This window comes from Zeus faber (assembly GCF_960531495.2).
Source record: "Zeus faber genome assembly, chromosome: 1".
Taxonomy (NCBI): Eukaryota; Metazoa; Chordata; class Actinopteri; order Zeiformes; family Zeidae; genus Zeus; species Zeus faber.
The window spans coordinates 52982164-52997000 of NC_137193.1; the positions used below are offsets into that span (position 1 = coordinate 52982164).

At 46.3% G+C, this 14837-nt stretch overlaps 1 protein-coding gene across 2 annotated transcripts in view; it reads right to left on the reverse strand.

Annotated features, from left to right (window-relative positions):
- Positions 1 to 68: 68 nt before the first annotated feature.
- kank3 (KN motif and ankyrin repeat domains 3) overlaps positions 69 to 14837 on the reverse strand; it is a 26259-nt gene continuing 11490 nt past the window's right edge. For both annotated transcript variants that reach the window (XM_079999595.1, XM_079999596.1), the window contains exons 3-12: positions 13254 to 13343; positions 11049 to 12911; positions 10653 to 10746; positions 9784 to 10008; positions 8898 to 8988; positions 8453 to 8672; positions 8224 to 8366; positions 3342 to 3542; positions 1463 to 1564; positions 69 to 574 (exon numbers count right to left, since the gene is read on the reverse strand). In XM_079999595.1, coding sequence (XP_079855721.1) covers positions 512 to 574; positions 1463 to 1564; positions 3342 to 3542; positions 8224 to 8366; positions 8453 to 8672; positions 8898 to 8988; positions 9784 to 10008; positions 10653 to 10746; positions 11049 to 12911; positions 13254 to 13290 — 3039 coding nt within the window. In that variant the 5' untranslated portion in view covers positions 13291 to 13343 and the 3' untranslated portion in view covers positions 69 to 511. The remainder of the gene's footprint in view (positions 575 to 1462; positions 1565 to 3341; positions 3543 to 8223; positions 8367 to 8452; positions 8673 to 8897; positions 8989 to 9783; positions 10009 to 10652; positions 10747 to 11048; positions 12912 to 13253; positions 13344 to 14837) is intronic.

Sequence of the window (14837 nt, forward strand, 5' to 3'; positions counted from 1 at the left end):
CCTGTTCATAAATTGTACATGTATTTCATTGTTTTGGCTTCAGCACAACTTGCAACCCGAGTCACCTCTTATGTAAATACAAGTTTATTTTTCAGGCATAAAAATAGATACATGAATATACAAGGCACGGATGGTTAGTGCAGACTTAAACTGTGCAGAAACTGCCAGCCTTGTTAATTGAGCAGTGAGGAAGTGGAAGACCAAGTAGAGCGACACGAGTGCAAATAAATGTGAGGTCCGGTTCACTGCCTGGTGGAAGGGAAGGAGCCGGAGACCTCATCGAGAAAGGTTCGAAAGAAACGCAAATTAGTCACGCACATGATAACTGCTCAAGGCACGGAAGAAAACCATGTTCTTATATTAACAATACGTATGAAAACATATGCCAAGATATAAATACAATATATTTATTATTTATCTTTAGGTAGACAGATATATCATTTCCAGTGGAGTGTTCAGATCCAGTTATAATTGCTCGGTTGTGCGTCCATCTCCATAAAGTGATGATGGACTACTCTGCTGGCCACGTCTTTTGGGGAGACGTTGGGCTCCTTGGGTGGGACTTGGGGCTTCCCTGAAACACACACAATACCAAGATATGTTTATTATAGACTGGCGGCACGTTGTGCAATCATACATATGATATTTTCCTTTGATAAGTTTTGAATTATTCGGTCTTGTAAAACCTTCTCATGGGACTGGGGATTATAGGGAGGTTTTTTCAAAAGGAAATCATTACATTTTGGGAAAAAATATTGTTTTTGTGAAAATAACATAAATGTTTAATGTAGATCAGAAAATTGCCTGTAAAATGTAAATGCAATATACGGCACCAATGTCCAAGTTTTTCCACCTTCAAAGGTTTGAGGTTGTTCAAAGTAATAACAGAATACAGGGAAAATAATACAGTAAAACTAACCTGTTTTCGTTAATAAAAATCCTTTTGTAAAATGTGAATATATAAATAATTATTTATTAGTATTGATACTGTATCTATTCATTATTATTATTATTATTATTATTATTATTATTATTATTATCATCATCATCATCATCATCATCATCATCATCATCATCCACAATTGGCCTCTAGGGGTCAGTAGTGTGCCACTAGTCGGTATGCTATAAGGACAGCAGGCAGCACACCACACCCAACTGAAGACTGGAACATTGGCCTCAAATGAATCTCGACTCACCTCAATCAGAGGGACATAACTTGCAACCCAGACAGGTTGTGAGTGCCATCTATTCTGGAATCAAGGCCTCGGCTTATCTCACGGCTCAAACAATAAAAGCGATAACGCAGCCGCCGTTTCCTGAGAGGTCTAAGCATAAGGACCCAGGCAGCAAGTTTTTTTCTAACTCCCAAAGTGAAGTCAAACCTCACAATCTGTTGAAGACCAAAACACCAAGAATTCAAATTTCCCCTCCCACACTCCCGCCTGCGGGGGGGGCGACTCACCACAGGAGCCTGGGTCTTGGCGTAGTTCATGTGGGCGTAGAGCAGCACAGCTGTGTCGTTGTGAGACGCCTCCAAGGCAATGGACAGCGCGTTGCTGCCATCCTATGAAACGGGGAGGAGAGATCGAGAAATAAAACAGAGGGACAGATTCAGAGACTCCGTTTCTTCTCAGGTTGTGCTCAGTCTCCTAAAAGGGAAAAGTAAATCAGGTTTTCCGCTACATTATCACGAGGTCACCAGAGAGAGTGGGGAGGGGGGGGGGGGATTCCCAAATCCATACCCAGCCCCTGTCTCGCTCCAGCTGTGCGATTCTGAAACTCTATCCGTGCGCGCTGTGCGTCTTGTATGGCCAAACTCATTCTGGAGCAGATGTGTAAGCTCCAAAAATCTGTGGGCCGGCCCTCCAGTAGGAATCCGGCCCGGTCCACGGTTAAAAATCAATGGAGGCCATGCCACTCCGCACATTCCCGTCAGTGAAACGGGAGAATAGGAATACCTGAATAGCAGAGACGATTATCAATCCAAAAAAAAGATTCTCACCATTTCTCTTCCTACTATTTTGAAGACCAATACAGCATAACATTCCATTCCTCCGCGACGAAGCGCTTGCAAAATATTGGTGTTTCAGCGGTTGTCGATATCAAATATTTGTCATAAAGTGTGTCTTCTTAACCACTGAAATAGATACGAGGGGAGTTTTAAGGAAAACAAAGCTCCTGTTTGAGGAATATAGCTAGGACAATTCTCCCTTCGCTGTCTCAGTGGAAACTCTGCAATACCCGGCACTGCAGCTCTCGAAAAGGTCCCCCGGGGGCCAGTGAACAGTCCAGTGAGTGGGCTTCCTGTAAACGCTACAGATTAGAAGACAGGAAAGATTAAAGTGATTTGCTCGCTGTTCGGCTGGTGTTGAGTGCGCGTCGCTCGCGCCACGGACAGAAAGACGAAAGGAAAGGAAAGAAGAGAAGAGAGGGGGAGAGGGAGAAGGAGAGAGGTGAGAACCGAGGAAACAACGCAGACCCCCCCCGCCCAGGAACCATTTCCACAATGCAGCCTAAGCTGATTCCCAGACTGAAACACTCTCAGATGTTTTTCAGTGATCAGGTCCAAGGCTTTATTTAGTACCATGTGTGGATGTGATCCATGGAATTCCACCGCGGTTCTGCACTTGCATTGGCTCAGCAGGGAGGCTCTTATTCACTGGAGGCAAGCTAGGAGTTGGCCCTACAATCATTTCATACAGTTACATTTTTAAACCGTGCTAGCGGGAACTTTTTATAAGCAAGGTACAGATCAGGTCAGTATAAAAACAGTAACATTGATCATTTGGATTTGGGTACAGAACATTGCTGGATCAATGGAGAAATGTGCAATCCTATAATATAAATCACTTATCCAGCATATACATTAATCCTCAATCCACGGAATTAACCTTCAGACCTAATCACAATCCATGTAGTATACATTAATAGGGAACAGGAAACTCATTCCTGTTAATTCTGTTCATTTTGTTCCAGTGTGCCCATACTGCCGTTCAATGGAGGTGGGTTTGCTTTCTGCGTATGTACATATGCATCGCATACAGTATGTGTGTACTCATATGGGTTTTAGGTTTTTATTTAGCCCTTCACAGAATTAATAGGAACAAACATTAACCACACGCGTGCTGGTTGCAGTTCATTCACATGCTGGTTGATTTTTCGACAGGTCAGTCCCTTAAAGAGTCCCACGGCGGCTTCAAAATAACGTCAAACAAGTCAGTTACATCACAATGTCGACGTTTTTGAGACAGACAACGGTCTTGTATCAAAAGTCAGTGGAACCCCACACACTTTCTAAGTCTCTCTGAATCACTGCATCCGCTCAAGGCTTTAGAACTTACATTATCTATGATAGAGATGTCGCAGCCAGGCTGCTCCAGCAGCAGCGAGACGATCTCCGCCCGGCCGTGCTCGCTGGCACACATCAGCGCCGTGGAGCCCTCGTCGTCCTGAATGTTGACGTCGGCGCCACAGTCCAGCAGCGCCCGCACCATCTCCTCGCGGCCGTGGCTGACAGCCAGCATCAACGCCGTCTGGCCCGCCTGGGAAGGGAGGAAGGGTAAGATTTGTATGTGTAAAAAAAACAAACATAATACCAACTTTGTTATCAACTACAGTAAAAACCTGACTGGTCCTGATGTTACGCTCTGAAATAATCAGGAGGGAGTTGTTAATACGGGTAATAATACCTGAATATGTAATAATAAGACAAAAACTGGCTTCAACTTGTTAATTTTTTGCGTTTCCAATTACTACTGCGATTCACATTTAGAGCTATGCTCGTTGTTATGTGGGAGCTGATCACTACAGCAGTACATTTCCACTGTTATCAACTCGATAGTGACCCCCAAAGCAGCAGGTGGTCCAGGTCATGTGCCTTTTCTCGGGTGTTATATATCAACAAAGAACTTGTGAGTCTTCTGAAGAAATGATTCAATTTATTGGATAGATACTATCTACTATGGTAAGGGTTTTGTATATAAACTACTGTATAAAATATACGTGGCAATAGTGGCGCCGCCCCTTGCAGTCGCCTGCGCCGGCGCTCCGGTCGACTTTTGCACATTTTAGTATTTTTTTGCGTTTTTTATCATAATGTCCGCCAAAAAAGCATCGGCAGTTACCTCTTACGCCCATGATGCACTCATGGATATAAAAACTTCCCTAAACGAACAACTTTGGGACTTTTTATCAGTGAAAGCAGATTGGCCGGCTGAAATTCTACGCGGGAAGACGCTCAACAACAACAACAAAAATGGAGCCGCTATTCCACAAGCGGGCCCACAGAGGAAGCGCCGTGGTAAACGAGGCGGCATTCGGGTCAGAATGAGGACGTGACCTTACCGTCCACCTCTGCCAAGCATCCTTCTTGCCAACGTTCAGTCCCTGGAGAACAAGATGGATGAACTTCGAGCGAGGATTAAATTCCAACGAGACACGAGGAACTGTTGCGTCCTCTGCCTGACGGAAACATGGTTGAACCCACTGGTGCCGGATGAAGCCATCCGTCCAGCCGAGTCCTTCTCCGTGTTCTGCGGCGACAGATCGGGGGAGTCTGGGAAATCCAAAGGTGGAGGCATCCGCCTCATGGTTAACAACCGCTGGTGCTCCCCCAACAACACCAAGTCTCTCTCCCGCTCCTGCTCGCCGAATCTGGAACAGCTGTCCATCTTATGCCATCCATTTTATCTCCCCCGGGAATTCAGCGCGGTCATCATTACAGCCGTTTATATTTCACCACAAGCGGATACCGACACAGCACTGTCGGACCTGTATGATGCGTTGTGTGGATTTCAAAACAAGCATCCCGACACGGCTGTGGTGGTGACTAGGGACTTTAACAGGGCGAACCTTAAAAAAGTTCTGCCTAATTTCCAGCATTACATCACGTGTGCCACCAGGGGAGATAGAACTTTGGACCATTGCTACACACCTTACAAGAACGGATAGAAGACCGTCTCGCTCCCTGCTTTCGGGAAATCTGACCACGCCACGATCTCGCTGGTTCCCGTTTACAGGCCTCTGATTGCATGAGAACTGTTGGTGATGAGGGAAGTGAAGCGGTGGACGGACCAATCAGAGGCTGCGCTTCAGGACGCACTCGAGTTTATGACGTAGCGGTGAGCTTTGTGGCTACAGTAGCAGACAGCATCGATCTCACTGTGAAAGTTCGGATATTTCCAAAGCAGAAACCTTGGGTTGATTAATCCATCCGCTTTGCTCTGAATGCTCGCATGGCTGCTTACAACGACGAGCTTGTATCCGGAAATATGGACAATTACAAAGTGGCGTCTTACAATCTGCGGAAGGCGGTGAAGGACGCTATACGGACATACAGGGAGACTGTGGAGCTACAGATGGAGCAGGGGGACAGAAGACGCCTGTGGCAGGGGCTGCGTACGAAAACAAACTACAAGAGCAGCTCCTCCCCAGCCACGAGTGTGGACGCCTCCCTAGCCAACGAACTGAACTCCTTTTATGCGCTATTTGAGTCTGGCAACAGCACCGCTAGCTCGCCGGCTAATTGGACTTACACCGCTGGGGATGAGCACGCACTCTCAGTGTCGGTGCACAAGGTCAGGAAGGCTCTGATACAGGTGAACACCAGGAAAGCTGCGGGCCCAGATGGCATACCTTGGCGTGTACTGAAACCTGTGCTAACCAGCTAGCTCTGGTGTTCACTACAATATTCAGCATCTCCCTGGCGGAATCAGTGGTCCCGTCCTGCTTCAAGAGGTCCACCATCGTTCCTGTCCCGAAGATCGCCTCTCCAGCCTGCCTGAATGACTACCGTCCGGTGGCTCTCACCTCGGTGGTCATGAAGTGTTTCAAGAGGCTGATTAAGGATTATATCTGCGCCTCCCTCCCCCGCACCTTGGACCCGTTGTAGTTCGCGTACCGGCAGAACAGATCCACGGATGACGCGGTCTCTCAGGTACTGCACACCACGCTCACGCACCTGGATGGCCAGAAGGGGGCCATTGTGAGATTGCTGTTCATCGATAACAGTTCAGCTTTCAACACCATAGTCCCCACCAGACTGGCTGTCAAGCTGAAGGAGCTTGGACTGAATACTCCGCTGTGTGCCTGGATCCTGGACTTCCTCACAGCCTGGCCCCAGGTGGTTAGCGTGGGGAAGCACATGTCCAGCTCCCTCACCCTAAATACAGGATCCACCCAGGGTTGCGTCCTCAGCCCCCTACTGTACTCCCTGTACACACATGACTGTGTGGCCAGGTCCAGCTCCAACACCATCATCAAGTTTGCTGACGACACCGTTGTCGTGGGCCTGATCACCGACTCCGACGAGAAGGCCTACCGCAAGGAGGTGGCTGACCTTTCACTCTGGTGCCAGGACAACAGCCTCCACCTGAACGTCAGCAAAACTAAGGAGCTGATTGTGGACCTTAGGCGAGGATTACAATCGGGGACGCACACGCCCTTGTTGATTAATGGGACTTCTGTTGACAGGGTGAGCAGCTTCAAGTACCTGGGAGTCCACATCACAGAGGACTTAACATGGACTTTCCAAACAGACACTCTGGTGAGAAAGGCGAGGCAGCGTCTTTACCACCTCAGGCAGCTGAGGACATTCCGGGTCTCGGTGAGGATCCTGAAGTCCTTCTACTGTGGAGCGGTGGAGAGCATCCTGACAGGCAACATCACTGCCTGGTTTGGCAACTGTACTGCTCAGGACAGGTGGGCCCTGCAGAGGGTGGTGCGTTCAGCTGAACGTACCACTGGAACTACCCTCCCCTACCTGCAGGACTTATACACCAGGAAGTGTAGTAGCAGAGCCCGTAGGATCATGAAGGATCCTCATCACCCCAACAAGGGACTGTTCCAGCGTCTTTACCACCTCAGGCAGCTGAGGACATTCCGGGTCTCGGTGAGGATCCTCAAGTCCTCAAGCGGTCGGGCAATCGCCTCCGCAGTCACACAGCGAGAACAGAGAGACTGAGACAGAGTTTTTTCCCACAAGCCATAAGAACGGTCAATGCTGACCTCACCAGGGGTCCTCACTGAGCCACACACATAGACTCCACTACCTTACTGTACTGTATGTAGCATACTGTACCGTATACTGTGTCACTGTTCTGGGTTCGGTGTTACCGTATTGCTGCGCCGTACTGTTGTATACTGTGCTGTTTTATCCCACAAACACTACCTCACTTTATTCACATGCCACTTTAATGCACATATCTGTATATACACAATTGCCTATCTCATATACATAAGTCTATCCCATATACGTAATCCTATTCCCTTTATCTATTACATTTTATTTTATTTTATTTTATTCGATATATTTTTATTTTATTCTATAAGTATTCGACTTACTGTATTACGTTTTAGGAATCAGTTAGTTGGTCTAGTAGAAAGAAATTTTCCTAGGCCATATTGTGTGTATCACCGGGTGCAATGCATTACATTTCACTGCATATATGTATGAAAGTATGTATATGTATGTGACGTAAAAAACCTCTTGAAATCTTTAATATTGAATACAGTTTAAAAAATAAAAAACAATGTCAGCTGCAAAGCGATTAAGAGCCTGCCTCTTGTTGTTCCTCCCAAACAACTATCATAAGGAGCAGTAATTTGATTTATAGCCGGCGAGGCTCTAAATGCCCGGTCTTGTGATTTGGCAGTATGAGTTTGGAAACACATAGACAACTTGATTAGACCACCGCACAAACAAAACCACTTAAAAAAAGTCATGAGACCCTCCCCTCCTTCCCATGACACTAGTTTAGCAGAAAAGGGAGACAACAAACTAGAACACAAATAGCACTGTGTGATGTTTAATCATTTCAGATAATAATGCATGTCACGACGCTGGTGCTGCAGATGCCGGTGTCTCCTATGAAGTAGAGGTCGAACAAAACAAACAAACAGTCGAAAAGTATAACTTACTGTATCAAATCTAATATACCTACTAGTCCTTAGTTAATTTCACAACTCAATAAAGCATACTCTCTCTATCAGGTTTCCATTGTTTTGCAGCGCTTTGATGCTCGGCTGGCAACACAAATGTCGACAAACTTATATTTTTGAAATGATGTTTTTCATCAGTGAAGCTGCCCAGAACGCCGTGAGACTAGAAAAATGGCGGCAGACGCAGACGGTGGAATAAACTGATTCTGATTCTGATTCTGATTCTGAAAGTTAGGCATCACGCTTCTATGAATCTCAAAACTGGTTGGCTGTTTCTTGACTTGCCTGGCTGGCCTTGGCGTTGACATTGCCCTGGCTGAAGAGCTTCTTCACCACAGCCATGTCCTCCTCCTCCGTCACTGCGGAGAGGGCGGCCAGCATGATGGCGGTGTAGCCCGCCTTGTTCTGCTTGTCCACGCAGCAAACGCCTGCACGGCAGACACACGGGCAATTTCATACTGACACGTATGTACCTGCGCAGGTCAATGAATAAAACGCCGCCTCGGCCACCCACCCGTGTCCAGCAGCAGTCCCACCACGCCAAAGTTGGAGTGGGAGACACTGTAGTGCAGCGCCGTGTTGCCATTGCCGTCCGTCATGTTGACCACGTGCTGCAGCAGTGTCGCAGACACCTCGGAGAACGCCATCAGGTAGTTGGAGACGCGGGGCGGCAGGGCCATCTTGCCGCTGGAGATGCGGAACCACTCTAGCTGGACGGAGTGGGTGCTGGAGAGCTGGGGGTGGTGAATAGGAAATGAAATAATCTCCCCTCAAAATTAGGTAATAACTGCTCCAATTTGTTTAAATTAAATTCCTATTAGTAGGTTTTTCACCCTTGCTTCTGTTTATTCGTAGTTGGGGTGGCATGCTTTGATAAAAAACCCAAATAAGAAAAAAACAAAAACAAAAATACTAAACTAAAATATATTGTCTGTCAGCCGTCAAGCTGCAAAACTCACCACTTCTTTACTCTTCAGCACTTTGGCGTCATCATTTAGGTGGTTCTTCAGAATCAGACAAGCCTCACGCATTTTAGCGCTTAGCTCAAACCTGGGAGAGAAAAAAAGATGATGGGAGATATACAGTATAGTTATAAGGCATTGCACCTCTCAGTTTCCTTGATGGTCAACTCAGTTGAACACGCTGACAGAAACTGTCAATGTGCTATTTTCAGTCTTTGGTGAACACCGAATTATGTCATTGATATGAATGGCAGCTTGTCACACTTCTGTTACTCAGAGAATATAGTGAGAGAATATACAGAGAGACACAACAGAACTCGGAGTAACACTCAAATCCCATTGGCTCACAGAACTAACACAGACTGCTCATTTACGTTTAAAGTTACACACACACGGAAACAGTCTGTTTTGGAACACTATGATTTTAGGGCATGTTACCATGGCTCAAATGCATAATCCGAGTGGTATTTTCAGCAAAGAAAGTTCAAAAACATGTTTTGGGAACCTCAGAGACCATATTACTTGTTGAAAAGGAGCATAATAGGTCCCCTTAAAGAGAAAATTAGCTGAATAATCAATTTCTCTGTCAAGATTAAATTCATTAAAATGGTTTCTAGTATCCTGTAATCAGTTTAGTGTTGCATGGACTATTAACAAATCAAACAAAGTGCGAATGAAAGGCTATATTTCTAACGGCAAATTTAACATTTAATGCAATTTAATGATGTATGTTTGGGCTCAGCTAATATATGTTGAATATCTACCAACATTTTGCAGCATATATTACCTATTGTACTGTCCTTTCATGGTCAGAATGAATAAAAAAAATCATCATTGCTAATGAATAACATAAATCATGGTTGGCTGTAGCGCCGGTACTTACTTCTCTTTGACAGTGTGGGACGCGTCGCTGGCCGCCCTCAGAGCCTCCTCGTCCGTGTCACTCTCGTCCAGGTTGACGTTCCTCTCCTCGTCCGACGTCTCTTCTTCCAGAGCGGCTTCGTCCTCCTCGGTGCTGTCCGAGCACTCGCCCTCTCCACTTCCTCCAGAAGAACTCCCCTCTTCGTCCTCCTCCTCCTCTTCGTCTTCGCTGGATGTAGACTCATACCTAGGCGGAGAAATGAACATCCCTATACTTAATGGGATACAAAGCAAAGTATGGATCATTGGACCTCTAAGCTCCACCTGGATGCAATTATTGGGCCTCATTTAGTCATTCAATATATCTGTAAAACGCATTAACGCTGTCTTTAAGAACCCATGCCTAAATCAAACTTGTGTTTGCTTTAGGCATGTGTTTTGGAATGTGTTTAGGCATGTGTTTTGGCATTTATTGTACCCTATGTCTTAGAAATAGTGGGTTTACCAATTCAAGCTACAATATCAGTACCGGTTTAATGCAAAAATGACTGTAAGAATTTTCAGAAATATTCATTTATGCACAAATTTGCTCTACTCACAGGTTTTCAGACAAACATAATAGTTAATTGGATTGCGATAGTAGTCATTTTTTAACAGTGGGTACCCAGAAAAAAAGTTTGAAAAATCCTGGTCTAGAGATACAGTATCTATCTCTGTCACCATTATAAATTTTCCACCCAACACTTATTCAATTTAAACCCAGTCTTAATAGCGGGGAATAGAGAATCCTTCATTACAGTAGTTTCTTGAGATGTAAGACTGAAGAAGAATTTTAAGTGTATAGTTGTATATTTTGAAAACAATATGGATAAATGCTCTCATGTTCCTTACCCTCCATTGAGAATGCCAACAAACTGCAAGCTCTTCTTGCCGCCACTGCCTGGGTTACTCCCATCCTTCCTTTTCATGATGGACTTGAGTAAACCTGTCACAGAAAAACGGGCAGCGTTCACATGCAGTGGGGGAGCTCCAGGATGAGCTTGGATCTCCAAAAGCATTTTCTCACACGAGAACATGCACGAGACTGCATGTTCACTTGGAAGTTCTAAAAGCAGATCAACAAGTTAGATCATGTATGTACTTTATAGACAGTAGAATATTCACCATTAAACATAGTAGCCTCCTGACAAAAACACATTCGATTATCAGACATTGCACTGCAGTAATGAAACCTGTTTTATTTCATACTGTGTTATTGGTTTGGGTAGGAGCTTAAAATAAACTTGCCTGTATTTGGGTTGGCCGGTCCACTCTCCTCGGTTTGCTCTGGACTTGTATTCTCCGCCTCACTCACCAGTTCTTCGTCTGGGGTGATTTTGTACTCAGCGATGGTCAGCTGTCTCTTCTTCAGGACCGTGGTCGGAGTTTTCTGCTCCCCTGCCTCTTCCTCAGGAGGACTCTCCCATTGGCACCCAATGCTGACCACAGCCACATGAACTGGCTCTGCTGGTTTCTCTTCAAAGTCAGTCTGAGTGCCCTGCTCGGCGTCGATGGCTCTTAGATCCTCCCCGACATATGCGTCGACCGTCTCAGGACAACACAAAACTGCAATGTGCTGGAGAATCACAGGAGATGTTTCCACCTGGGCCTGCTTCATGTCCGGTTTGGCCAGAACCCCTTTCTCATGCGTGACTTTGGACTTTTTTTCTTCCATCTGGGCTTGGAGGATTCCCAGGTCTTTGTCTGCCAGGCTAAGACACCCCTCTAGTGCCACAATGGACTCCTGTTGAAACTTAATAGTGTCCTGTAGGGTGTCTATCTCCCGCTGTGCCTTGTTGGTCAAGCCAAGCAGCGACTCCATCACCCAAACAGAAGCATCTTGGGTCTCCACGGCGACCTGGGTTCCCTGCTCGCAGTCCAGCGGAGCGTCCGTCTCCATGCTTTTGTCACATGCATTCACCGTAGTGCCCACACAAGCATCTTTCACACCCAGGCTGTAGTAGAAAACAACAGAATCCATTTGTTTGTCCTCTCCAACAGCCACTGACTTCTTCTCCACAACCACTGCTTTCTGTTGAACTTTAACGGAAACACTCGCTTTACGTTCTGAAATTTTCTCAAATTTGCCCTCAAATTTTTCAGTCAACCTTTTCAGCTCCCCAGATTTTCGGCCAGGTGAAGTGGGAGGGGTTACTAGCGTCTGCGACTTCAGGTCGGCTGGGGTTTGTGGGATCTCCATTGTTTGTGTGGAGGACTCTGTCGACTGTTTCTCAGTTTCCTCTGATGCTCTCTTCTCTTGCAATGCCAACAGGAGCATATCCTTCTCAGCACGAAGCTTGGCTACCTCTCTCTCCAGCGCCGGGACCCCTTTCACCCGCTCCTCCATGTCCTTCAGCTGTCGCAGTGCCGTGGCCATCTGTTCTCTGACTGTTTGCAGCTGGCTCGGTGGGATGGGAGCCACGGCAGTGCCGGGGGCTGGAGTGCTGCGCCCTGAGGTCTGAGGACTGGGCTTGATCCAGTTACTGTTAAACGGAGTAGTCTGTGAGGGGACATGCAGCAGATGGCTATCCATACCTGTAGATGCTGCATTTATTTGAGAAACCATGCAAGAAACAGGACTCTTAAAGCCCGGTTTAGGAGGGTCTGCGAGCACGAGGCGCCCACCATTATGGAGCTGGTGACTCTGCTCCTGCTGCAGCCGGCGGCTGGTCTCCAGTAGGGTCCGCTCCACCCTAGGGTTGCGCTGTGGAGGTGGGGGTGGCACCTTGGCCACAGCAGATAAAGGAGGGGCGCTCAGGTTAGTCAGCGGGGACAGGGAGAGCCCCTCGCAGGGTGCAGATCCGATGCGGTTGCGTGGAGGAGGCGGAGGGGGAACTCGGCCATCTTCGCTGCCTGGAGACGCGAGAGACTCTGTGGAGGTCCACCCACTGGCACGGCCCCCCACACTGGTACTCCTCTGGGACATCCTGAACCCACGGCCAGACCGGCGGGCATTGACGGGCACCCTGCGAAGATTGTGACCACTCTCGATCTCCTCTACATACTTGAGGAAGTCCAGGTCCAGCTGGAAGCCATAGGGAGTCTGAACAGAGTAGGACCCTGGCTGGTCCATCTCCTCTGGACCAGAGTAGAGGAATGGAGAGCCAAGGTCTGCAGGGAAGAAGACCACATGATAAAAAACACTCAAATCGAGATATTATTTCAGGAGGACAGCAAAGATGTCTGAAATAACTCCATAAATGTAATTTGCAGGTCTAAAGATAAATGGATTAGGTTTGGTTCAATGCTCAATACAATGACTAATAACCTCAACATGTATCTAGTAAAACAATTGGACCACAACCAATTTAATACTTTCAATTAGGTGCTTGCCTCAGATCTGGTGTCCAGACCACAAAAAGGCAAACCTCATGTCAAAGCTCAATGCAATGAGTGGAAAACGCTGTCTCAGTAGCAGTATGGCAGTAGATCCCTCCTAATGTGGTTACTCACCTGGCAGTTTTGAGCTGACTTGCACAGACTGAGCCATTTTTTCTGGGACTGAGGGCTTCAGTGGGCCACCTGACAATATCTGCTTAACACCTGGATAGAGCATACATACACACCCAAATCACATTCGCTGCATCTCCCCTTATCTTACTCGAGCCAAAAACCACACCAGATAGAGAGCTAAAGTTGATGTTGTCCATTTGGAAATCTGCCAATAGCAAAAGGAAGTGGATCTCTTTAAATAAAGTACTGTAGTTCCAATGTAGTTCAGTTGTCTGCTTCAACAAAATATTTTGTGGTGTCAATCATTTGGAAAACTTAACTATCGCATTCTCCACATGCTGGATAAATTATTTTTAAACACAACCAGAGCCACCAGGACAGGAGCTCCTGTCACTGGTTTAAAGGCAGACATAGGTGCCTCTTTAAAGTAGCTGTGAATTTACAACCAAGTTCCTGCAGAAAGACCTCAGCGCTTCAATGCATTGCCTTGAGTCTCAAAAACACATGTGACAGCCTATGACCCGTTTTAAAAGAATGTCTGTTTTGAGCGACAATCAAGTGATCGCACCGTGGAAGGTGAAACCCAGCGGTTTGTTTGTCAGCGCTTTGGCAGATAAAGAGCTTCTCTTTATCTCTACCTCATAGGTGTTGAAGGGGATTAGGTATGACATCAACCATGCCTTGCAGGTGTGTGTGTTTGTCGGTGCGTGCGGTCGGTATGTGTGCTCTGTTGTCAGTGATACGGGAGCTGGACCCCTGGCCTCCTCCACACTGGTTACTTGTAATGGCAGTGATATTGAAGTAGGGAATGTAACCTGCTGCACTTCATTGAAGCCATTCTGGATATTGTAAACTGAAAGTATTGTATTGTCTTGTCTGTTGTAGTGTATGTGTGTGTGTGTGTGCGTGTGTGTGTGTGTGTGTGTGTGTGTGTGTGTGTGTGTGTGTGTATGTGTTTGGTGTTCAGTGTGCCGTTATACGTCAGGGGAAACATTTCCAGAACAAAAGCAACAAAGGGTTGAACTTGAGCCAAAACCCATAAACCCGGTGCTACATGAACTCCACTCCGGACTCCAGTGTAAAAAGAACAGGATTGAGCAAAACCACAATACGTGCTGGATCACTACAAAAAGCCAGCTTCATTGTTTCAGTCAGGCTTAGCCTCAGTTTATTTACATTGAATCCAGTGATAAAAAGGTATAAAGAACCATGTGGTGGAACAATGAGACTCCAATGAGCTCTAAATATTGGAAAATACAGACTGGAAACCATCTAGTGGAAAGCACTAGAAAGCACTTGAGACCACTAGGAACCAAATGAAAATACACTACAAGTGACAAGGGATAGAGGGAGAAAGGTCAAGAATATGCACTATATAAAGTTTAAAGCAGTTCTCACCAAGTATCAGGAATGTCAGACCAGTTTAGAGAAGATGAAAATGGGTGAAAACGATGTACGGCATAAGTCTGCTGTAGTTTGTCTTGTGTTTCACCCCCTTTGAGTAATTTCGATGAACACAGAACCACAGTGATGGTGCCATAAAAGAAGCAATCTGAGGCCCAATAAAAAGGAAAGTAAGAATGT